Source organism: Siniperca chuatsi, linkage group LG17 (genome assembly GCF_020085105.1).
Source record: "Siniperca chuatsi isolate FFG_IHB_CAS linkage group LG17, ASM2008510v1, whole genome shotgun sequence".
Taxonomy (NCBI): domain Eukaryota; kingdom Metazoa; phylum Chordata; class Actinopteri; order Centrarchiformes; family Sinipercidae; genus Siniperca; species Siniperca chuatsi.
In genome coordinates, this window is record NC_058058.1 from 7,703,597 (window position 1) to 7,728,133 (window position 24,537).

The following is a 24,537-nucleotide window of genomic DNA, read 5'->3' on the forward strand; positions in this document are numbered from 1 at the left end:
AACACTATGACGCTAAAGCGAACGCTGCAGCATGGTCTGCCCCCCGCCTGCCCAGCCGCCTCACACCCGAGGATTCGAGTAGCCTCAGCCCACGTTGCCCCCGCTGTCGGGTCCGCAGACGTTGCTGTTGCCCCAGCAATGGTTGCCAGGCAGCTGGGGAAGTGCTAATTAAGATTGCAAAGGAAAATTGCAGGCTTGTGTTGACAAGGGGGTGTCAAGTCGGGTGGAGAAGGCGAGTGGGATGGAAGAAAGGGGGGCTGTGGGATGGAGGGGAGGGGCTCTGATGGACGGAAAGCTACAGGTGAGTGAGACGGCTGTTCTTGTAGTCCTTTTTTTTTAAAGGAAAAGGTCGAGCATTTTAGGAAATATGTTTATTTGCTTTCTGGTGAGAATAAGATGTGAAGATCGATACCACTCTCACATCTGTTCTTTTAATCCAAGGCTACAGTCAGCAGCCAGTTAGCTTAGCTTAGCCTAAAGACTGGAAGCAGGGGGAAACAGCTAGCCTGGCTCTGTCAAACAGTAAAGAAATCCACCTAGCAGCACCTCTAAAGCTCTCTAATTACCATGCTTTATAACTCTCTTGTTGAAGGCGTACAAAAACTGAAGTATAAAACTGAAATGTACTGGCCTTTTTAAGGGGGGTTATGTGCCGAAATATTTCTTGGCTCTGAGCAGTTGTCAGGCAACCAAGAAATAGTCTGGCACTAAACCCACCATAAAACCACAACCTGATGTTTTAGACACTTTTTGTACTGATTACACACACAAATTCTAACATGTTGATTAGTGAGCTTCAGAGATGTTGGTAGGTGGATTTCATTACTGTTTGACAGAGACAGATTGCTAACTGTTTCCCCATTTCCCGTCTTTGTGGTGCTAAGCTAACCGGCTGCTGGTAGCTTCATATTTAGATCTGAGAGCGGTTATCAATCTTATCATTGAACTCTTTCAGAAAGAGAAAAGGCATATTTGCCAAAATGTCAAACTATTCCTTTTATCCAGTAAACAGCCATTACTGTGTGTCATCACTCAAAAATAAAACAAGCTGTCATAGGTACAACTACAGTGACTTGCTAGCTAACTACTAACTAGCTAGTTTTTCAGTGGGGAATCGGTGCATTTCCGTACACAACAGTACAGCGTTTCCTTGAGTTTGAAATGGGAATAAGTCGTGTTGAGACACACAATACAGTAAGAGTGTGAGTCTTGAATTACACTGTGCATGCTTCTGCTGAGCCAAGTGAAAAAAGCACTATATGAACAGTTTTCCGTTTGCACGTCTCATGATAGCTGAGAACAACACCATGCTTACAGTTTCCAACAATGGTGACTGTGCTAGCCTGAGAAAATGCTTTATCACTGTTCACAGCAACCAGCCGTGTAAATCGAAACCAAAAGAAACCTTAGATACTGACAATTTGCTTTAAAGCTAAGCTGTCAGAGTCAAGGGCAGCATGTCCAGATCCTTTATTTAACCAGTTTGTATAAGTGAGATCCATCACTTTTTAAGAAAAATACCTGACAACATAGAATGTTTTTTGAGGAGTCCTTAAATTAAAAAAAATACCCAAAACATCTGACAATAAAGCTTTAAAATTGCCAATGGAAATCATCATCATCTTAATTGTTTTCAGTTTGACCCAAGCAAGTCGCCCCATTACCTGATAAATGGTGAGAAGGAAAGACAGAGGCTGGGTTAAAAAGGTTCAAATGACACATTTCTCGCATTTGTCTCCTAAAGTCCTCATCGCTAAATGAAAAAACAGGTCGTTTGTGAGTGTCGTCCAACACAACCATTAAAAGGATTCATGTGAGCCACCTCTAAGGTTAAGTCAGGGTTAAAACTAAACTACTTGGTTAAGGGAACGATTGTGGTCATGGTTAAAAGAAACCATGTTGATTGGTTGGATGCAAACCACCAGTGTCCGGTGTCAAATACAGACAATTTGTACTCCCAACCATCCACCCCCACCTCCTCCCTGAGAGGCAGCACTATAACAACGTCATGCTACTTCCACCTATGTTTCTGAGATTGATTACCTGGGTAGCTTGTCAGAAAGATTTAAGAAATCACAGATTCGTCTTTTTCTTTTTGTCTTGGATAAAATCATCACAGCCAAAAAGTTGTTTGTTTTACATCGAGCATAAATTCTGCAGTGATTCAGCACTCACATGAAGAGTGACAGCCACGTTCAGCCTTTGACGATCTCAGCCTCCTCAGCCTACAGCTCTCCTCTTGCAGCAGCAGAGCACTGCACATTGCTGCGCCACAGGCCTTCACAGCCGATCATCCACAGTCCTCAGGCACAGCCAGAGGCTTTCCTCAACACGCTCTGCTGGTGTCGCGTTTCACTCGTGGTAGCCGGCATGACGAGATCAGTGTCACACACAAATCAAAACACTGTGGAGGTCAGTGGGTTTCTGTGTTGGGTTTGTCACTGCCCCAGTAGGGCAGGACAGCTGGTTTAGGGGGTTCAGCAAGGCAGGGTTTGAAGCTGACGAGCGGCCAAGTTGGACTTTGGAAAAAAGAGAGCAAGGCCACACCTGTTGGACTTGTGATGAACAGCGACACAGATTTGGAAACGTGCATTGACTGAGTTCACATTCTTTTAGCAAAGCAAATAATGCGGCAGCTTAAAGAAATACATCAACTTCCAACACAAAGTATTGTTTTAAGAATCTCACAAGAATATTGTTTTTTATCCTCATTGATTTGCAGCTTGAGCCTAATGTTATATCTCTTAGACCTCCCTAGTCTTGACCCGAACTGGCCGGGTTCTGACAACGTATCAGGTTGCAGGTTGGGTTTAGTTGATACAAGTGGTTTGGGTTTGGTTATTTTTCAATGTAATTTATTAAGAAATGTCTCTCTTTCGCTCTCTGAATATGCCAGTCGTCTGCTTCCATGATACACAACGCCCAGTAGTAAGTGGGAAAGAGGCAGAGGGCCAGATTTACTAAGGCTTTCGCACCACATGTGACGCATTCTGCCTCGAACGTGCTGTATTTATCAGCAGGCTGAAGTCACAGTTTGCGTGTCATTTGTCTGCAAGATGCGCCTCTCTCCTCTTTGCATATGCATTTAAGGGAGGATCCCGCAAATAACGAGCTGTGCTCTTTTAATGTTAAACCACAGTGTTTCGTTTTCTATCTCTACACACTCATTTTGAAAGGGACCTTTGACAGAGCTTGGCTTGGTTAACCCATTCCCCTGCCACTAGTCTTTGTGCTAAGCTAAGCTAAACATGTCTTTTAACAGGATGTGATGAAAACAGTGATTGTGATTAAAAAACTGTTAAATCAATCCTCAGATAATTTGGAATATTCACTAATTTTCTGTTTTACTGAGAGTTAGATGAGACAATTTATATCAGTTTCATCTCTGCCTGTTACAATACAGAGTTAGCTCTGTGACATGTTTAGCCTAGCATAGCACAAAGACTAGAAGCAGGAGGAAAAGGTTAGCTTAGCTCCATCAAAGGTGAAAAAGCTGTTTTATTGACACACAAAGAGGAGGATATTGAATAGTACTTTTACTTTTAACAATAGTATTAACTAGGCTTCAATACTCACACAGTCGCCAGTTTAAAAATGAACTGATAAACTGACAAATAATTTACCAAACAAACTTTTGCATAATAACACCAATAAGCTGTTTTTACCAGTGCCTCAATGGTACTGTAGTGTATATAAAGTTTATACTCATATACTCCATTTCAAACAAAATAAATGCAAGCATCTCAGTGATGCAGTGATGACGCTTTCACATGCAACAGCACACACGTTACTTGCACTACTAATATACATTTTATTACTGAGCAGTATCATTGTTCAGTGTATATTCAATTCATATTTAGAGTTTAGAGTGTGGTGCCAGTTTTTAGTTTTATCTATATTCTCAGATTTGATGCTCTTACCTGGTGTGTGTGAATCTGCTGTGCTAAACCTGATTGCCAGCACAATTACATAACAGCTACAAAATTATGTAATCTGCAAAGATTAAGTTCACCTTGGAGTGGGACTTGATTTTCAGCCATGTTTTTGAAGAGGACCAGTCAGTCTGGGGAGAATAGGACAGTAGCAGTTACATTGGGTCGTTCTTGCCAAGTTGGCCTACATGCATGAGCCAGCCCTGCTTATCAGTCACATTATCAGCATTCAAAGGCGTCCAAAAATAGCTGTTTGGCAAATATTGTTCTGCATCTGCTTTTTAAAGCCTTCACATTGGGTTCAAGCAAAGTGTGTCCACTTATAGAAAAACAACAAGCCAATCTGAATACATTCACAAGAGAAAAATATCCTCACAAGCAGGAATATCAACCATGAACTCGTAGTCCTCTGGGCCTCAGGCTGTGATGTAGGTGGATACAGTAAAAGGGTCTTTGTAGGCGCACTGTAGAGACTGAGCCATGTGCCAGGCCAGCTTGTGTTTGGCGGAGCAGTGGGGTCGCTGCGGCCGGTCCGAGGCTGCAGGATCCCCGATGGCCGAGAGGAAGCAGCGACTTCACAGTGGATCATCTTCAGCTGACTGTGTAGCAAGCGGCCAGTCGAGCGAGCAGAGACACACTTCCTCATCCCAGCTGTCAGCAGAGGGATCGAGTGTGTGACACCAAAGCACCTGCACTCCGGATGTGACTGCGATCAGTCAAATCGTCCAATGGCAGGGTGAAGTGTGAAGTGATCACTAACAAACTCACTTGTTTTTGTGTTCATGCTGCTTTTATTGACTATTTAAATCGTTCTGGAGATGTTGGTGAGGAACAAATATCGTTACAAAGATGATGAAATGAGACAAATTCTCATTTTGCTGGTCTTCACCTGCATGATGAGCTATTTTGGGGTTTAAAAGGGGGTTTAGGCATTCAAACACACCTGTCAGTTTTATCAGACTGGTATGTTTTGAACCTGAACTTGTGGTTTGAATTATTACTGGTGGCGTATGTTATCAAACTCACGACTGATGATTAATGACAGTGAACAACACAGTGTCTTTTGGATCTTTGAGTCAGAGATGTTGTGATTTCAACTAGATATTGGTGCTGCAGTTTGGCAGTACTTTGGTTTAGTGTTAAGCTTCTCTGTATAAGGAAAATAAAAATATTTGTAAGGCCTGTATTTTGTTTTCACTTCGTCTAGACTCTGGTGTTGAGCTGCATTATTAGACCTGCGGAGTACATGTTGCTGTGATGTTTTGTTTTATATCTTATTTTGCTTGAAAACTAAAAATACTAAAATTTGAGTGCAAAGCCAGTCTTCAGATTAAGGTAAAAGGAATGGAAAGGAAACAAAGTTCATAAGTTGTGTGAATAAACGTTTTCATTGAAGAACCTCACAAGTAGAAAACCCCCACCCCTCCTCTGCTGCTCTTCCTGAGGTTTCTTCCATTTTTTCCCTGTTAAAGGGGTTTTCTTGGAGTTTTTCCTTATCTGAATCGAGGGTCTAAGGACTGATTGTAAAGCCCCTTGACTCAAATTTGTGATTTGTGATATTGGGCTATATAAATAAAATTGACCTGATTTGACAAGTATAGTAATGCAAAAAAATGTGTGTTTGTGCTTTTCTCTTTCAGTATAAGAAAAGTCCAGTTTCCCGTGAAGGTTTGCCGTTCAGCCGTGCAGCTGCACATGCGGGGCAAACCAAAGAGCGTCACCGTAGAAACCAAACCCGGCCAGACCAACGTAGATTTCAAGAAGAGCCGCGATGGTTTCCTCCTGCTCGTCCCCGCTAACTGACGGTCCGTCCAACCAAACCACCAACAGTTTGACCTCAGGACGCGGACGAGACCTGGTCCCTTGACAGAGTGATGTATCGATTTCTGAATTGGTCAAACTATCAATGAGGTTCTTGTTTACAACAAAGACACGGATGTAAATATGTGACTGTCAGGACTTTGCCTTGAAAAGCAACAGTTTACTAGGATTGTTTAAATATTTCTCACAAAGTGAGAAAGTGTTAAAGGTCCAATGTGCAACATTTAGGGGGAGCTATTGGCAGAAATGGAATATTATATTTATAAGTATGTTTTCATTAGTGTACAATCACCTGAAAATAAGAATCGTGTTTTCATTACCTTAGAATAAGCCGTTTATATCTACAGAGGGAGCAGGTCCCCTTCCACGGAAGCCGCCATGTTGCACCGCCATGTTTCTACAGTAGCCCAGAACGGACAAACCAATCACTGGCTCTAGAGAGGGCCGTTCGCATTTTTCGCAGCCACCGTAGTTTCTCCTGCACACTTGGAAGGGGAGGGTGAGGCGAGCGGTGTTCAAATGGTTGCAAACTGCATTTTCACCTCTAGATGCCACTAAATCCTACACACTGGACCTTTAACACAAAGCAGAGTTCCTGGTAGAGTCTGCTTCCTTAATCCTGAGCTGCACGAGGACAATGTTCACCGGACAATTACGAAAGTGCTGAATAGTTTTGGAGGTTATTATGTTGGTGTAGAGACTCGGGACACAGTTGCCATACACACATGTATGATAATGTCTTTGCTTTTGCTGTTACATACAATATTTGAAGATATTTTTTAAAGACAAGGTGGAACAAAAACATGAATAAATGCACTTTTTGATTGACAAATTGTCACAATGCATAAAAACAATCAAGACAAAACATTCCAGATATATTTTTGTACACTGAGTCGAATTGTAACGAAAGGAGAACTGTTTTTTGTGCCTTGTCTCTTGCTGCTGCCATAAAAAAAGGCAGATTATGACAATTATTCTATGTCAGAAGTAATAAAAAGGGGAAAGAGACACAAGACAGTGGAAGAAAATAAATTATTCAAGATTTACATAAGCGAGTTCTCTGTGTGTTAGTTTCTTGCTAATGCTTCACCACATGAATAGACAGCATGCTGCACTGTGTCTGTAGACAAGTCTTCATTATACAGTGATTAAAATATTTTTCTCAAATGTGCTTTGGGGCTTTGAAGGAAGACTAAAGACATGAAAATATGAATGAAATCAGTCAGGAGTCTTAGTGTTCAGTGGTGTGATGTTCTGTGATTGAGAGGATTTCCTGTACAGATGTCAGTTTACAGGATCATTTCAAGTTCTGGTGTTTGTATGAACGGAGAAAACTGGACTCAGTGACGCAAGAGCTGTTTCCTCTCTCGTCCCTTTGGTGTCCTCTGGATCAGATCGGCTAGGTTGATAAACACACACGGATGCTGTAAACTTCATTTTACAGGATTTCCGAGGACTGAAGTTCAAAAGCTCTGATGTGCGAAGATGTTCAGTGCAGTTTCAGTCAAGCAGAAGGTCAAATATTTTAAAGTGTTACCCAAGTTACAAAAAACAACATATTTTCTCACTTGCCTATTCTGGTGTCTAACATGCAGATAGATTTGGTTTTATTTGTCCACATTTTGAGATATCTGTCTGTGAGATTTCAGCCTCCACCCTGATACAGTGGAAGTGGATAAAATTTCGGTTGTGGTGCTCGCAACAGTGAAAACTTATATCTAAACAAGACATGGACACACCCAGTTTTACAAAACCTTCCTCTGCTGGAGTATAAACTTTTCCACAAAATAGGCCTGTAGACAGTTATGAGACAGGAGTTAATGGTACAAATACGTCCCTGAATAAAATGTGTGAATTTATTATCTTGTTAGCTAGCTAGCTTGGGGAGCTATTCCAGTAGCTTATGGTGGCTAATGTTAGCAAATGTAAGGTGAATACTGTTGTGTAATGGTTAACACTCAGTTCGCTGACTTGATGACTTTTCTCTACTTGTTGCTACTTTTACAGTAGTTGAGCATTTTAACTAAATGCTAAGCAGTTTAGCATTTAACATTATCCCATAATTGTCACTTGCCATAGTGGTCACTGTTAAGCAAAAGTGAAATAATCTCCCTTTAAAAGACTACTCCACAGATTCAGCACTCGGTTGCACTTCTGTAACATTGTCAGACTCACGATGGCCAGTTAAAAAAATGAGATATTTTTTTATTCCATTCCCTTCTTCTTCCTTGTCTTTTTCTCGGCACCTACATTACCCACAATGCAACTCTACCGCTCGGTTGGCTATTCGAGTGTGTTATGCTAGTAGCGGCTAATGTAGCCTCAAGCTGCTAGCCCGAAGCAGAGATGAGAAGCGGGCTACAGACGTCTGGTAAGCTCACTTCTTTCTAACTCCACACTCCCGGACTTTTTTTCATTTTCAAACTTGTAGTCTTCAGACCGAACCGACGCTGCCTCACGTGACATCGCTTGAGGCACTTGATCAGATTTCACAACGCTCATCCTGGAGACAAAAGGCTTTATACAGCTTGTTTTCACATATGCAGTAGAACTCCCCAACACCTGTAAACAGACTTTGTTGTGTAAAATCGAAGAAAACAAAAAGGTGACGACATCCACTATTATGTATTTGTGAAGCTTTAAATATAGTTACTGAACTGCCCGTTTTTTTCAAATGGTGGATATTTCAGTTTCTCTTCCTACGTCAGTGAACAGTTTGGTCTGAGAGCTTAATTCTGTCGTCCGCTGCCAGTTTTCATCCCGTCTCTCTCCACAGTGACCTGTTTGGGCGACTTAGTGACAGCCTGCCCTCACTGTGACTTGGCTTTCACCGCTGTCTGACACACTCCCTGCTGTGATTCCCCCAAACCTCGCTGGTCGATAATACTATGTGAGTGTGTGTGCAGATGCGTGTGTGTGCTGGTTTGGGTATTTACTTTTGATGAGTGTGATTTGCATAATGTGGAAACAGAATGTACTGTGTTGTACCCGTTTAATTTACACCGTTCTCAGCTAAATCTTCTGTGTTAATTTTACTCAAGTGCATTCACACCTATGAGAGTCAATTTTACACTTCTGAACAGCCCTGCACCTCTTCAATCAACACTCAGCAACTTAAAATAACTGTAACTGCAAAAACAAATGCACATCATGTTACTGGAACATCGTCTATGAATATGGACCCGTGCAAATGTCCAAATTCGTCTCCGTCTTTGCGTGCTGTTGTCTGGTTTTGTGTCTGCATATATGCGTACGTTATGTCTTTTATAGTATGTAGGTCTACACATGTAGGTCTGTTAAAAATCATGTTTCAGGACATCGAACACTAGTCCAGATTTATCAGTTTTAAATCATCAAAAATACTTGCTTCATTCTCCAAATTTACCACTTAACAAATACAACACAACCATGAGTTAACTGCCTTCGAATAAGTTTAAAACCAGCTAAATCTATAGTTTAAATTGATGGAAATTTAAACACAGCTTCCCCTTCTTTCCTTTGAAGTGGACATGGTACAGTTTAAGCACAATGATGCACTCGATTTGTCACGTGAGTGTCATCCAAATTGGGGCCTGAGGCAACACTTCACACACACATCAGATGCTTACAAAGCCGTCCTGAGACATCCCTCCTCAGGCGCTTTGGCACCAATTCACACCTTTATTCTTGTAACTCTAAACAATTCTCACATGACTGCAATGTGACCTTAATGACCCCCAGGTGACATCAACATGACTCCATCTTCCTTGTGCTGTGAGAGGTTGTTAAACAGGTACTCGGCGTGCAAAACAGCACGTTATACTTTGTACTAGTATCAGCTGTCAATGTACATCAGGTGTTGAGTGGAATTGATTTTCTGAGGAAACGGTTTTGTTTGTGGGAATGAGAGGATCGGGCTGATAGTGTTTTGATGATATTTAGGATACAATGTTTATATGAAACATAGAAAAGTCTGGTTATTCAGCTCCCTGTACACATGCTCCTAAAACTTTCCTGGTGTCAGTGCAGGCATGTATTTTAACTCCTCCACATTCAGCTAATTTGTGTAGCAACTAAACCTCAGTATTTCAGGATAAAAACCTAGTTTTGTTTCTGTCTTTCATCTGATCACGTGATGAAACACAACAGCAATAATACTATTTACAACATCCTTTACATTTGTGTCAGACTTTCCCTTTTGTGTGTAGATCATTTTAAATTGTTTACTGTCATACACGTTTTATGGACTAGAGCCGCCTTCAGACCGAAGATACGCTGGCTTTTTGCTCCAGCAACATTTTTTAACCTGGCTCAACTTTTGCCGCAACGTGACCTCATCCAGCAAGGTGCTGCATTGGTCAATAATGTACATTCAAGCACACATTTCCTGGCGGATTACTTGGTAACGACAACACCGTATTTCTAACATTTACCTTACGATCGTTGCAACAAAATAATCGCAAACAAATTGTAAAACCCTAAAACACAAACTGGACTTCCTGGATTGTATTTCCTGTCCCACTGGCACCTGAAGCAACACATCCCCACCATTGCAGCCCCTTGCGTTGTTTAAACACAGGGCTAATTTCGGTCTGAACACCCGTTAACTACATGATGGAGTTAAGGACACACCTGCGCACGTGGCAAAATAAGTATTGCAAGCCAAAGTGTCCTGTTTTCTATCGGAGTACTCCAGTTTGCATTTTTGAGTTTCTCATAACCAGGATAAAAACATGGATACAAATGGATACTCCAAAAACCTGCTCACAACCAGGATACTAGTGTGTCTTTTATGTCTATGAAAAGTGCTCTTCATTACCCACAATGCTCTTTGCCTTCAGGTTCTAGTAACTAGGTGACCTAAGTCAGCAGCTGTGCAGCAACACATTCATTTTCCAGCACTTTTGGTGTGCTTAGTTATTTTGAGATCTCATTAGAGTAAAGTGCAAGTAAACATCCGGCAGAAATAACCGTCCTCCACAAATCTCAGCCCTTTGCTCTCTTGCCTTATTTTGACAATAAATTGTGTTCAGTGGCAAACAAAGTTAATTGTAAATCTAATTTAAAGTCTGATTTGGACAGAAAGCTCACATCTTTCTGGCACCATTGAAATCCGAATGCTCACTGCAGCTGCAGAGGGAACCTCTGCTCAAGCAAATTACCGAGATTTGTTTATTGAAATGCCACAAACAACGTCTCGTCCTCAGACTGATATCAGTCTGACTTTGTTTCTATGAAGGCCTCCAGTTTTGTGCAAATCTGTTGTCGCACCTCTGCAGAGAACATCAGCTGCTCGATGATAAACTGGACACCACAGCTCATCTCCCAGTTCCAATCTCTGACCCTGTATGTTAGCCCGTCATCGTATTCAGTCAGAAACAGAGATTATAGCATATTCGCCGAATTTGTCTGTGTGTAATCCTTTAATCATTGATGTAAAAGCCATGATTTATAAATTAAGTGTTAGATCAGTCTTTGAAAATGCAAATTCAAGCACACCCACTCATCCCATCACTCATTATTAAAAGCATTTCCTGTGTGTGTGTGTGTGTGTGTGTGTTTGATTCACACATTTCCTAACCAGATGAACAGTTAATCATCAGATCAAACGAGGACATTTGGATTCACCAAAGCAGAATCTTTTTCACAGACGCAGAAGATTTATTCAGAATGTTTCATTTTGTTTTGTTTTTTAAGAAACTAAGGTTTAGTTTGATGGCAGCTTTTCAATCTGCACAAGTGCAACAGTTATTCCCCCAATTGTTTCCTCATCACATTCACAGCCACTTTATGCTGCCAAGCTTTTCTTCCACATAATTTTTCCAATAATTTTCTTCTGTGATAGCTCCAATCACATCCCTCTTCACTGTGAAAGGCCTGTGGATGAAAAGCACACTCAGACCTGACTAGCAGACATAAATACAATATTGCAATCAATAGAGTAATGTAGATGTATGTAAATCATTTCTAATAGGTTTTCGTTTGTTTTGGTTTATGGTTTTTATGAAGTTTCTTGGTTTCTTCTCGCAGTGCTGTACAAACAGGATTCTTCTACTTCTAATCTAATTTATCAGGACTGGCAATTGTTGGTGCAATCACTTAAAGCGCCGTGCAATTCCATTACAAAAAGACTGGCACCTGGTCCGTCTCGCTTTAGAGATTAGCGGCCCTGCAGCGAGGATTTGGTAATGAGTTGGAGAGGATTTACCAGTGGGAATATAATATGTGTCCCAGAGCTGCTGTGTTTTTCCCTCTAAATCCTCTCAGGGCAGACCGGCCACTGGTTTGGTGAGCGCTGCAGGTTTTCCAGCCTCTCTCCGTCACCAGCCCGAGGGGAGGTCACATGCTGGAGATTACAGTAACATGAGGGGGGAGATTGGTTTTTACTTTGGCTCGTTCTGAATCAACATGCCATCATCAGCCTGGATGCTTACTAATCAGGAAATATTTGAGAAACCAGAGTGCTCAAACTTGAATTGTTTTATTCGTGTAACTAAACTACAGCTTGTAAAACCACTTTCCAGCATGTCAAATGATGCATATTTTATATTGTGTTGGCAGTGGTGGAAGAAGTATTCAGACCATTTACTTAAGTAAAAGTAGCGATAGCGCACTATAAAAATACTCCATTACAAGTAAAAGTGCTGCATTCAAAATGTAACTTAAAATGAATAGTTTGACTTTTTGGGAAATACGCTTATTCATTACTTTGCCGAGAGTTAGATGAGAGGATTGATACCACTCTCATGTTTGTACGGGAAATATGAGGCTATGGCTAGCAGGCAGCTAACTTAGCTTGGCATAAAGACTGGAAACAGGGGGAAACAGCTAGCCTGGCTCTGTCCAAAGCTAACAAAATGAACCTTTCAGCACCGCTAAAGATCACTAATTAACACATGATTTATCGTTTTCTTTTCTTTTATTATGTTATGTTATGTTATGTTATCTTAGGTTTTATGGCTAGCAGTTTCCCCCTGTTCCCAGCCTTTAGGCTAAGCTAAGCTAACGACTCCTGGCTGTAGCTTCATATTTACCACACATACATTGGACTGGTGTCAATCTTCTCATCTGACTCTCTGCAGGAAAGGAATGAGCGTATTACAAAAGTCAAACTAGGAACTGTGCCACTGAAGTTCACTGACATTTGTCTATATATTTGAACTCTAACCAAACAATTAAGTCAAATATCTTTGAGCCGACTGGATATCCATCAAAACAAAATGTCTACATTCAAAGGTTTCTCTATATCAGTGTTTACCTTGTGCCCCTATTCAAGGTAAACACCTTACAGTAATACCAATGTAGAACTGATATAATATTGTACAGTAAAAGTACAGAAGTACTGGCAACAAAATGTACTTATTTACATGTAAACAGTACTCTAATGTTGGAGCATATGTGTTGTGTTTGTAATCTGTGAAATAAATGTAGTGGAGTACAAAGTACTATATTTCCCTCTGAAATGGACTGAAGCAGAGGTATAAAGTGGTATAAAATGGAAATACTAAAGTACTTGTACTTGTACTTTACTTTAGTAAACATTTAGTAAACAACACAACATTTTATTTAAGTACAGTACTTACTACAGAACCACTGTTAGCCAGTTATAAGATTGCCTATTTGTTTTAGCACTTTATGAAGCTGTAATGGGACCTCTGATTGCTCTTCTCGACGTCCCCTGGAGTCCCCTCCAGCAGAGTCCTTTGCCTTGTCCTTTACTTATGGTGCTGAAACATCTGTTCACTCAGTCAGGACGTGCCAGCCGGCTGCTGCTCTCCAAAGTCCCAAACTGTACTCGTGATCTGTAAAGAATCTCACAGTGGCGTCTGACCCCGATATCAAATGATATTATTCCTTTTAAAGCTGAGCTGCAGCAGAATTTGGGGAAATCCTTTATTCTTAACTTGGTTGAAACTGTGCCAGACTCATAGATTAAGTAACTGAATTTATATCAGAATATGCCACATGCAGGTCAACGTCAGTTTTAACATCGAAATTATTTATTTATTTATTTTTATTATTAATACAGGCAAAAGATACATGACAATATAATGTATCGAGAACAATATGACAAAAAAGAGAAACAAAAACGAAAAAGACAAAATAAAATTGATAGGATCCATTTAATAATTCAAAAACATTAGATTAACAATAACCAATACATTTAGAAACTGAAATATACATATGACAGATACAGCTTATTTAGTATTTTATATAGTCCCCCCTTTTTAAAACAATGGGTCCTTGATTTTACAAATGCAGGTTTTTCATTTCAAGTTGTGGGACTGTTGATTTGCCGACTGAAATGACAACTTATAGCAGATTTCATCAGCTGTAGCTAGCTCGCTAATCAAGCTAACGTTTCCAGCTGACTCGTTTTAAAATGAGAATCTTGTAAAAAGGTGTCTTAAATATGCACTTAATGGCTACATACATAATACTGTGCTAAAAGACTAAAGCTGAAGCTACATGTCCAGGCGGGCAGCATCCTCACCAGTTGATCCATGTATAAGAAAATAAAGACAGTGTTTTTCTTGTATTGCAGTGTAGAGCTATTTAGTCCAAATATTATAAGTATGAAAAGGAAAAAGGTAAGATGCAGACGTTTGGGGAACATAACACTATCTTGGGTTACTGGAGTTGCTGGAGTATAAACTTCCCCAAATCCAATAAACATCAGGACATCAGCCTGAACTCCGATACTGTAGCATCGAGGACCAGTTTCCACAGTAGTGGGGAAATACGTCATAGTGGATGTGGTGGTCGTGAACTTTACGTAACTTGTAACCCCACAAACAACTTATTCAAGGAAGGCGCTTGTGTTTTGGTTTTGGAAAGACGATTAAAAAAAAGACACCACCATCCAAACTCTTCAAATGACAGTGTTTGATCTTTATACAGAATCATGCACATCGCTTCAACATCTGGAGAAATCCAAAGCTTTAAAATTTAAAGCTAACATAATCAGTGATTTGTGGTGAGATTGAAGTGATGCTAGTTTTAAAAACACAGCTTGAATAGATAATGTCTCTGGATGCCATCTATAGGAAGCATTGACAGAGGGGGGTGTTTTCGGAGCATGTTAAACCCCAGAGGGCTGATAAAAGGCAGCGAACAGCAGCCGAGGCTTTCAGAAAGTCACTGGGAACACGAGAAGTGTGACACTGGGAGGTAGAGAGCTGGGTGATTTGTGTCCTCAGAGGACAGGAGAAAGCTGGAGAAGGACTCAGTCAGGCTGCGGCAGCCATCTGCAGCGATGCGTCTTCATGTCATTTCATCTGTCCTCATGTGAAATGACATGAAGACGTGGCCTCACCTCCCTCACCTCTCTGCCCTCTGAGGTGTCCCCAGCCTCTGCCACTGACCCCAGCTGCGACCATCGCCATATGGTTTTCACCCCGCTGCCCTCTCACTCGGCATTGTGAACAGATTATAAATGGCATTTAAATAATCATTTTCCAATACCATCAGACAGAGAGACCAGACGGACGCATTGCGCCTCGCCAAGTAAGCTGCTTTGACGGAAAAGTCATTTTTGAGTTTATCTGTTATATGATAAAAGCTAAATTTATCTGTTAAAAATGGGAAAACTTTTATTCTAGGTTGATTGTGGTATTTTACAGACCCGTGACCCTTTATATCAGACTATTCATGTACAGAATACATAAATGTAACCACCACATAATTTTATACGGAGTAGCACGACACTTCATTTGTTCTACCGTTGCAGCTTCTACTTTATATACTGCTGGGTAGCTTAATCCATAATAACACATCAAAATTATTAGTTGATTTATATTTTGTATTAATAATCTGAATCTGCAAAGTAACTAGTAAATAATGACTAGTAATAACTTGCAAAATGTGGTGGAGTAGAAGTATAAAGTAGCACAGAATGGAAATACTCAAGTAAAGTGCAAGTACCTCAGAATTGTACTTAAATACAGTAAATGAGTAAATGTACTTACTTACTTTGCACCACTGGAATTGCATAAACTATAAAAATGAACTCTGGATTTGAGAACTGAGTCATGATTTTCATTTGAAAAAACAAGTGAGAAATAAATGTGAGACTGCGAGAAAAACAAGAGCACAGTTTAAATCCACAGCTGTTTATGTGCATGAATGTGAACAGTGCAAGTCAGTGATAACACACAGTGACAGGGGAAGGCAGCCTGAGGCAGACGCTCTGCTAGCCACCGCTTGACTAAATCTGCACAAAAAACCTCCTCTCTTCATTTTTCATTTTAAACTCACAGAACAAAGCCCTCTGAACTCTGCAGCAACGACTTTCGTGTTTCTAGGTTGCACAAAGTTTCATATCATATTGAGAGGTTGCTGAGCAGAGGCAGCATCACAGTATTTCCACCTGCATTTCCTGTATTCACAGCAGAGAGGGTGGTGATTGACTGCAGACATGCTCAGATGGAACGCAGACCCCCTCTGACGGGAAGCCAAAAGACCATCTGCAGCGCCGGGCTATTGTGTGGCTGTGCATTAAGCTATTTTATGTCCCACATGAATTTACTGCCAGTCTTAAGTTAGCTGGATTGCAGGCGTAAAGTATATCACGTGTACTGTGGGGAGAACAAAGGCAGTTTTAGTTAAGTGTGTGAGCCCCGCAGATGTTAAAAGTGTGAAAAGCTGCATGTGTATGAAAAGACAGAGACACCGGATTTGGATTTCAGCTCAGTACTTTATTAAATAATCAACATCATCATCATGAAAACGGAAAACAAACAAACAAAAAAACATGAAAAATGAAACAGTCACATTAGTTTTTCTTCAAGTTTTCCCCATCAACAGTATTTTTCTTTTAGTTACACACACAAACACACATTTTAGTGGCTTTACAAAAGTCACTCGAGGTGATGTGCTGCTTCATTTTGGTGTGACAGTTACAACGATGGCTGAGGAAGGTAACTATGGAAACTCAGGGGGACCCGGGCGGAGGAGGATGAAGAGATGGACACTTGACAGTTATATATTTATCTCTGTATTAACATCTGTCCAGTGCGGACACAACACAGACGAGGTGTTGTGATGATGGATGTGAAGTTGTGAAAGTTGAAAGCTTTTGTGGAAAAAAAGCTGAAGCTTCGGAGGCAAAGCTACAATCAGGGAGGATGCAATCTGAGCCGGAGCTGCCTGCGACAAATGCTACATGTACAATGGCCGCCTTTGTGTCACCAGCTGGTGCATTGATGAGAAAAGCTATTGATAGCCACTAACTTGATCAGCTCTATATGTCTGTGTGAATCTGAGAGGGCAGTGAGATTCTTTATGCAGTAAGATGACACGTCATGCCCACATCTAATTTAGCAAATTGACAAATGAAGTCTGGTATGAGACAGCTGAGTTTAAAATAAAGGATGTTAAGTTATTATTCTGTCATAGCTCATATGAATTCACATGCGTTGCTATTTCAGGACCAAAAGTGAGAGTCGATTATTTTATTTTATTTTATTTTAGTCTCTATTGTTTCTAAACATGAACAGACCACCATAATGATGATAGTTACATCTGCAGTTATAAGAGACTTTATCACTGTTGACATGTTTCCTATGAAGGAACGCTCCAATGAGATCCAATTTTAAGTTACCAAAGAAACAATCTTTCATTTAAAACATCACATATAAAAATCAAACAAAAGCAGAGGTAAAAAAAAAAAAAGAAAGAAGAAGAAATGACAAAATATTTCTAAACTACCTGGCTGGCATGCATGCTACTACACAGCAAGACAATTTCTTTTTGTTCATTTTTTTCATTCTTAACAGCTCTTTTTGTTACACACTCACATATTTACATCGTCAGTCTAAGGTGTGCCATTGAAATCTCACACCAACCTGCAGCAGCAGCAGCAGCAGCATACTGAAATAACTTAACACAACTCATAGAGCTGTGGTGACTTAAAGGTAAAGTCTGGTGATGTGCTATATTTGTCTTATTGTCAACAAAAGAACATAACCAACAATGAATTGATCACTATAAAGTATTGTCAGTGTGTCCAAAGCCTGATATATCTTATTCCTCTGTGCCATAAAGCTCCCAAAACAACATCAATGAGCCGCACTGTTGCACTGGGTGACATGTTCCTTCACTACGATGAACGTGTATTCATCCTCAGCTGAAAATAGTCCCAGACAAATGCATTTTTTTACTCCTGTTTCAGTAACATTTCCTAAAAACAACAGTGCCCAGCTTTTTTAGGAAAGTACATTCATGATATATTTTAAAAGATTTATGTCTTTATTAAGAACAAATAGGCTTGCGCCTGAAAACACAGACAGGGTAGGGAAGCCTGAAAGTACTAAAATACAGTCTAATGCATGGTTCTTTGTTGACAATAGGAAAAATATAGACATAACACCAGACTTATACGTTAAATCTTTTATCACATTGTTCACACAAACCCAAAAGTCTCCAAAACAGAGCCGGTCCAAAGCCCATCTGAAATATTATGTAAAGCAGATGAAGGTCCCATCCACAGAGAAAGGTCCAGTTTGCACTAAATGTCTTGTTTAATCTTGTTTAAATACCTGGAGTCAATCAGTTTCTACGTAACAAGAGAATAAATTATCCACAGAGATGTCACAGGCATCATGTGTCTGTTTGCCGTCAGTCAGGTATAGAGCTCGGGACTCATGCCGAGGGGTTTGATTGGATGAACAGAATTAGAGCTCCAGTTGAGATGCGAGTTAATTGGCTTGGAGGCCGCTCCACTATGTGAAACGATTGGAGGAGCAGCTACGTGATCCAGCTTGGCGACTGATTGGACGGAGGTACTGAAAGAGGGGACAGTTGCCTTTTTAGTCAAGACCATATTACCGTCACATTTGACAAGTTGCATTAAAGCTCAATAAGGCTTAAATGAACATGGTTCCTCTGTTTCTGTGCCATTAATGAGCATGAAGAATGAACCGAATGTCAGTTGTTTTTTCATTAAAGGAAGAGTCACAACATGCCGCTAAAGGAAACCTGCAGCAGATTGTTCCTCATTTGTCACTGATGTCAGGGCAAGAGTTAATATCAGCGGCACTTGAACATGTTGTACTGTATCTTCTGATTGAATTAATGTCCAGGTCTACAGGAGACGGATGGTGGAAGCAGATGTTGCCCTTAACTTTGACCCACATTCACGCACAAACACAACCAACCCGATGCCAACAAACGGCCCCATTCTGCCCTTCCTCGTCCTGACAATGGCTGGCGGGTGTGGGGTGTCAAATCTAATGAAACAGGCAGGGAACAACAGCTGAGTGTGTGGAAACGGTGTTGGAGGGGGGAAGAGGAGACAGGGGGGTTGAGTCAAGACACAAGTGTCCTTGTCAAAGCCGGGGCCAGGCCAGAGAGAGAGAGCTGCACTGACTGCAACAATGAGCCCAAAATGGCTGCCAGTCAAAGCTCCAGAAAAAGAGACGGTGGTGTCTCGGCGCTCTACTCTCTGAGCGCGAATCACTGCCGTCACTCCTCTGTGGTTGACTGGTGTGAGCTCATGCGAGATCCCTCAGGCGGGCAGGGAGGCAGGCTTGACTCCAATAAGCCCCGGTGAGCTGGAATAGACAGCAAGGCTGAGCTTTGGGTCTCTGAGGCCTCTAGTTTGTTAGAGCAGGATTTGAAGGCTGAGCCGAGGGCCAACAGTGTATGGGAAGTGTGACACCAAATCTCATCGGATTCTGAACCGTTTACTTATTTCTCCATGTTTTCATCCCTCGCTCCCTCTCTCTGTTTGATTGGGTGGGAGGATTAGGACAGGATTACCCAAGGAGGGGATGTGAACCAGAGTGTGTTTGTTTGCACATGTGCGTAAAGGTTGGATCTTATAGACATGCTCGTTTATCATATGACCTTGTGGGTGAGTATATGCTGTAGTGTCACGACAAAGTGTGCAAGAGCTACTGCCACATGAAGGAGGGAAGTGGAGCACTAAAACCTCCAGACGCCGAACACAATAAGATTAAGGCTTTGCCACATGCTATTGTGGGCAACGCATCTTGGTGGAAGTCAAGCGTCCATGTTTTTAGGTTTGAAGCAGCTTCCTGAACCAACAGCATACTACTGTAAACCAGTGGTTCCCAACCGGAGGAGGAAGAAATCGCTCTTTGGTTAAAATAGTAACAACTGGTAAACATATGCAACCAACGGTGAGGGGTTTCATTTTAAGGGGTCACAAGCCAAAAAGGTTGGCAACCACTGTTCTATAACACAGGTAGGGCGTATTGTTTTTGTTTTTATACCCAAAAATCAGTAAATTTATCTGTTTTGATCAAAGAAACAGGGAAAAAATCAGGTGATTTAAATATACCATTTGCAGCACAAACCCTTTGTAGTTTAACTGTTTATTTCCTTTTTAAGCCACTCTGACGCATCATTAGCAGCTAAGTTGTGGTTTTCCCCCCATCTACTTTCTACTACCGGAAGCTTTTTTTCTGAGCTTTCAGCATTGAAAGATGAACTGTAAACTTCGGTGACCTCTTGCAGCAGGAATCCAAACAACTTTTGGATGGCTAGGGACATAAAATCCAGCTCAAAATATATTTAATCTGATCTGCTTTCAAAAATATCTATATATTTTTCAGGCCAATAACGATGAACCTCGGGCTCATCTGTAACCACCATAAAACGCATGGGAAATAGAGATAAAGCCACTGAAGCACAAATGACAATGGTTCATCGAAGGGAATAATTTAGCAAGAGACAGGAGTTGAGGGAGGGACGAGAGAGAAAACAAGCTTCTTGATGGCAGATGAGGATGCGCCGGTGACTGACAAGAAAGTGGGGCAAATTCAGAAGCAACAACAACAAACCCCTTCAACCACAACAGCATTCATCTGCCATTCCTGCCTGGATAGCTCTCAGAGAGTTTTACTGCCTCTAACTTGGACCCTGAGCTGCACACGTGTGACACACAGCGTTTTATGTGTATGTATGTATTTTATGTGTGCGTTTACAGTCCAGCCCGGTCCAGCCTGGCCTGGATTAGCCACCGAAGCTCTGCAGGGCTGCCGAGTGGACAAGAAGGGGGCAGAGGTTGAGAGAGGGGAGGGGCCGCAGTAATCTGCTAATCTCATTAATACCACGGCTGTGGGTGCCCTGTCAACAAGACGCAGGGAACAAAGGATGGTGTAAACAGCTGATGACCCTAGCTGCCGTCCACTGCACAATGCATACACACACACACACACGGCCATGCATGCACTCACACAAAACATTTAAGTCTGAAATCCATGTTCTGCTTCCACCAGGAAACTCTCCTGAGATGACATAAAACAGAAACACAGAGGAGTCCACTGGCTTGACTTGAGTGGGTAAAGATAAAAAATAGCAACCCGTTACCCTCAGGCCAGACGACCCTCAAAAGGCTCCACAAAACACTGCCTGTTCGTTTTGCTTTAGTGATTACACAGCACACAGCAGGACCAGCGAGACCTTACATGGACCTCTCAGCTGTTCCCATCAGTCACTTTTCACTGCTGCCACATGGGGCTTAGCCAGCAGCGGATGTCAAGATGTCTCCTTGTATTGTCCAGGAAAATATAACGTGGCCTAGGTGGATTATATTGTCTATATCACGTTTTATTCTTCTGTGAATCGCCTCGGCTGTTTAGAATATAACTAGTGAAAAGTCCTTGATGGTATTTTTGTGAGTGATGATGGCATCTTGTTGTCCCGTGCACACTGATTGATCACATTCAGATATGAGGTTGAGGATGCTGGGTGTGCAGATCCAGAGGGGCAGCTGGGACGACTGGGACCAGACACATGGGGACAGATGGGACAGGTGGACCAAATGGTTCCTCAATTCAAGTAAACTCAGGTGGATATTCCAGGAAAAAAACACAACTGTGAGCCTCTGTTAGCCAATTATCAGAGAAAATCTTGGGGAGGAAATGTTTTGATTCCTTATTTCTATCTGTGGATGGAAGGGACAATGGCAACAAACACAGATGGAATGACTAAGTCTACATAACTCTGTTAAGATAGGCTTTCATTGCTCCTGCAGGGCAGCAGAAGAAGAAAAAAGGAGAGAGGAATCTGTATGAGACAAATGTGTGTGTCTGCGTACAAGTATAAGTGTGCATGAGTGTACAAAAAGGCATGCGGTCAGCAAGGATCGGTGCTCAAACTCTCACCGATCCAGAACCCGACTATAGTCCTGAGGGCCACAGCCGCCTTCACTCTTGAGTTCAGCAAATACTTGTGTGAAAAAGTGCGGGTCTGCGTTGATGCGCAGCATCTTGGAGCTGGTGGCATCGATGATGGTGAGGCAACGGTCCCAGAAGGCCTCCTTACCCGCCTCAACCAGGAAGGGCTTGAGCGGGTACGAGATCTCGTTGCCCATGTAGGAGTAGGACAGGTAGAGGCAGGTGAGCAGGATGGCCTGCAGCTCATGCTCCGACGCCACCAGGTCGCCATCCACGACGTCTCGGCATAGCATGTAGACGAAGACCACGTTGGCCGGCGTGACGAAGGCCTGGTCCTGCCAGCCCTGCAGCAGCAGCGAGCGGTCCACGGCCCGCAACCAGAGCACCGGGTCGGCTGGAGACAGATGCTTCAGGCGGTAACATCGGCAGCAAAGGAACTCCCCCAGGCAGCGCAGGAGCTCGCTGGTGGAGGCTTGGACGATGACACGCTTTGGGGACGAGGTCACTGTCCCTTGGGGAATTTTCTTCACAGAGGAAAGTTGTTGGGACTTGCTGTAGCCACATCCGTGCCCCTGGCCCATCCCCAGGCCGTAGCCAAGCCCCAGACCCAGTCCTGCTGGGCCATCGTAGGTGGACAGGTTGGCACACGACAGCGACTTCTTCACATTCTCGCGGTTGAGGTGCAACACAGGGTCCTTTTGGTAGATGCTGATGTTGTTGTTGTTGAGAGGGTCCCCGAGGGCCACTGGACCTCCGGAGCCTTTCTTGGAGTTGCCCTTCTTCTTCGTAGAGGCCACCAGTCGCTTCCACGTGAGCGCTGGGAGGAAGATGGACTGGCCCCTCTTCAGCCCGCGGTCTTTCTGGCTGTTGAGAGAGCGGCTGCTGAGGCTCGGGTAGTGGCTGAGCGAGCCCGGCCGGTTGTCATAGTAGCCTGATTTCCGAGAGCCGGGAGACAGTGATAGTACAGTGCCCATGGTGAGTCAGTGCTCCACAGATTATACTGCCTTACTGCTGTTGGAGAGAGGGGATGCGTTTGAGGCAAAGCTCTCTTTTATTTCTTAATATCCAGCAGATGTGAACTCTCAACAGGGAAACAGCGTGAGACGAGCGGTGCAGACATGTCAAGGTGAGCTGAACGGTAGACACAGTTTAAATGACTGTGGCTGCAGACACATTACCTGCAACATTGAAACACAGAAGAAGATTGAATTTAAACAAATGGGCTGAAAAGTAAACGTAGACAATAACATCTAACGCCATTTTAAATACATATGGGCCACATACTGTAAAGTGCACCTTGTTGACATTAACCTCTTCTACCCCACTGCCTCCAGAGCCATTACAAACTCATGCTGTGCAGCCAAACATGATTAAAAACCCACTTAACTTTATATTAAATTCTGGAGAAGATCCCAAAGTTTCCAAAGATACCAAACATCAGGCTGAAAATTGATGCAAAAATATCTGTATCTGCAGCCTTGAAAAACATGCAGTCTTGTGTTTGAGTATTTCACTCTGTGTAAACATCAAACAGCTGCAATAAAGAGGTGGAACAAGCTTATACAGAATATATGTGTGATACAGTCAGACCGCGTGGACTAAGACAATTTGTTCAGACCTTTAAGGGGAAATATAAGGGGGAAACTGGAATTTAAAGGGTTAATCAACTGCCTTATTTAATCTATGAGCTCCTGTTCTCAGAAACCTGTGATTTTCCTGGATTTAAAACTATTAAAAGGACTCTTATCTTTCTCTTAATGACTAAATGCAGCAGCCAGGATGCCCTTCTGTAATAAGTTGTTAAAAATAGACAGTATATTTTCCGTTTCAAACATGCTTATTTTAGTTTAAAAAGATAACAACTGTGGCATCACAAAAAGACATGAATCTTGACTCTCCGTCACTGTCCCTCTCCAGAGCTGCTCTGATGCCCACCTGTGTGTACGAGATGTCCGGGTACGAGATGAGTCTCCGCCGCAGTCCGCGATGGTGCAAAGATGTAAAGGAGCGCAACAAATGCGCTGTTTCTGCAGCCACAGCCGATAACTCGGGATGGCAGCGAGCAGGATGGATGATCCGTCTGCAGAATTAAAGGCAGAAAGTCACTCTCGCAGAAGCTTTGACATAACCTACTCTTCAAAGATGCCAAGTCCGGAACAACGCGTCGGTCCTCGCCAGGCGGGGTGCAGGTGTCATCCTCCGCTGCACCTCAGACCCAGGCGAGAGTGGTGGTTGACTTAATTGTGATTAATTGTCTTTTCATTCGTGTCTCCATATCCGAAATGCAAACTTTCACAGTATCTGAGTTCTTTCAATGCATTCCATGTCTCGGATCCGAGCGTAAAGTCTCCTCTGACTTCTCCCGGTTCTGTTCCTGGTCTCCGGTGCAGCTGTGAGTCCGCACTGAGTCCGGTGGTCGGTCCCGGCAGTCCGACCTCTGAACGGGCTTCTCACACATTAAAAGGCGGAGCAGCCAGTGAGCGCTCCTCACACCGCCTCCTCGCGACACAGACTCCTCCTAACGGGGCTCAGCTGCCGCCTGACACACACACACACACACACACACACACACGCACACACGAAAGCACGCACACACACACACACACACACACACACATAAACAAACAGTATAGTAAACTCTAACCAACAGATTACACATA

At 42.4% G+C, this 24,537-nt stretch overlaps 2 protein-coding genes across 3 annotated transcripts in view; one reads left to right on the forward strand and one right to left on the reverse strand.

Annotated features, from left to right (window-relative positions):
• The window catches only part of myo1g (myosin IG), a 49,888-nt gene extending 43,084 nt beyond the window's left edge, over window positions 1-6,804 (forward strand). For both annotated transcript variants that reach the window (XM_044172905.1, XM_044172906.1), the window contains one exon: window positions 5,573-6,804. In XM_044172905.1, coding sequence (XP_044028840.1) covers window positions 5,573-5,735 — 163 coding nt within the window. In that variant the 3' untranslated portion in view covers window positions 5,736-6,804. The remainder of the gene's footprint in view (window positions 1-5,572) is intronic.
• A 9,604-nt stretch (window positions 6,805-16,408) lies between these two features.
• si:dkeyp-92c9.2 (uncharacterized protein LOC571482 homolog) lies at window positions 16,409-24,362 on the reverse strand. Its single transcript, XM_044172909.1, has 2 exons — window positions 23,813-24,362; window positions 16,409-23,055 (listed from the first exon to the last, which is right to left on the reverse strand). Exon 2 carries the CDS (start codon window positions 22,849-22,851, stop codon window positions 21,862-21,864), a length of 990 nt encoding a protein of 329 aa, XP_044028844.1. The 5' UTR covers window positions 22,852-23,055; window positions 23,813-24,362; the 3' UTR covers window positions 16,409-21,861.
• Between the last annotated feature and the right edge of the window lie 175 nt (window positions 24,363-24,537).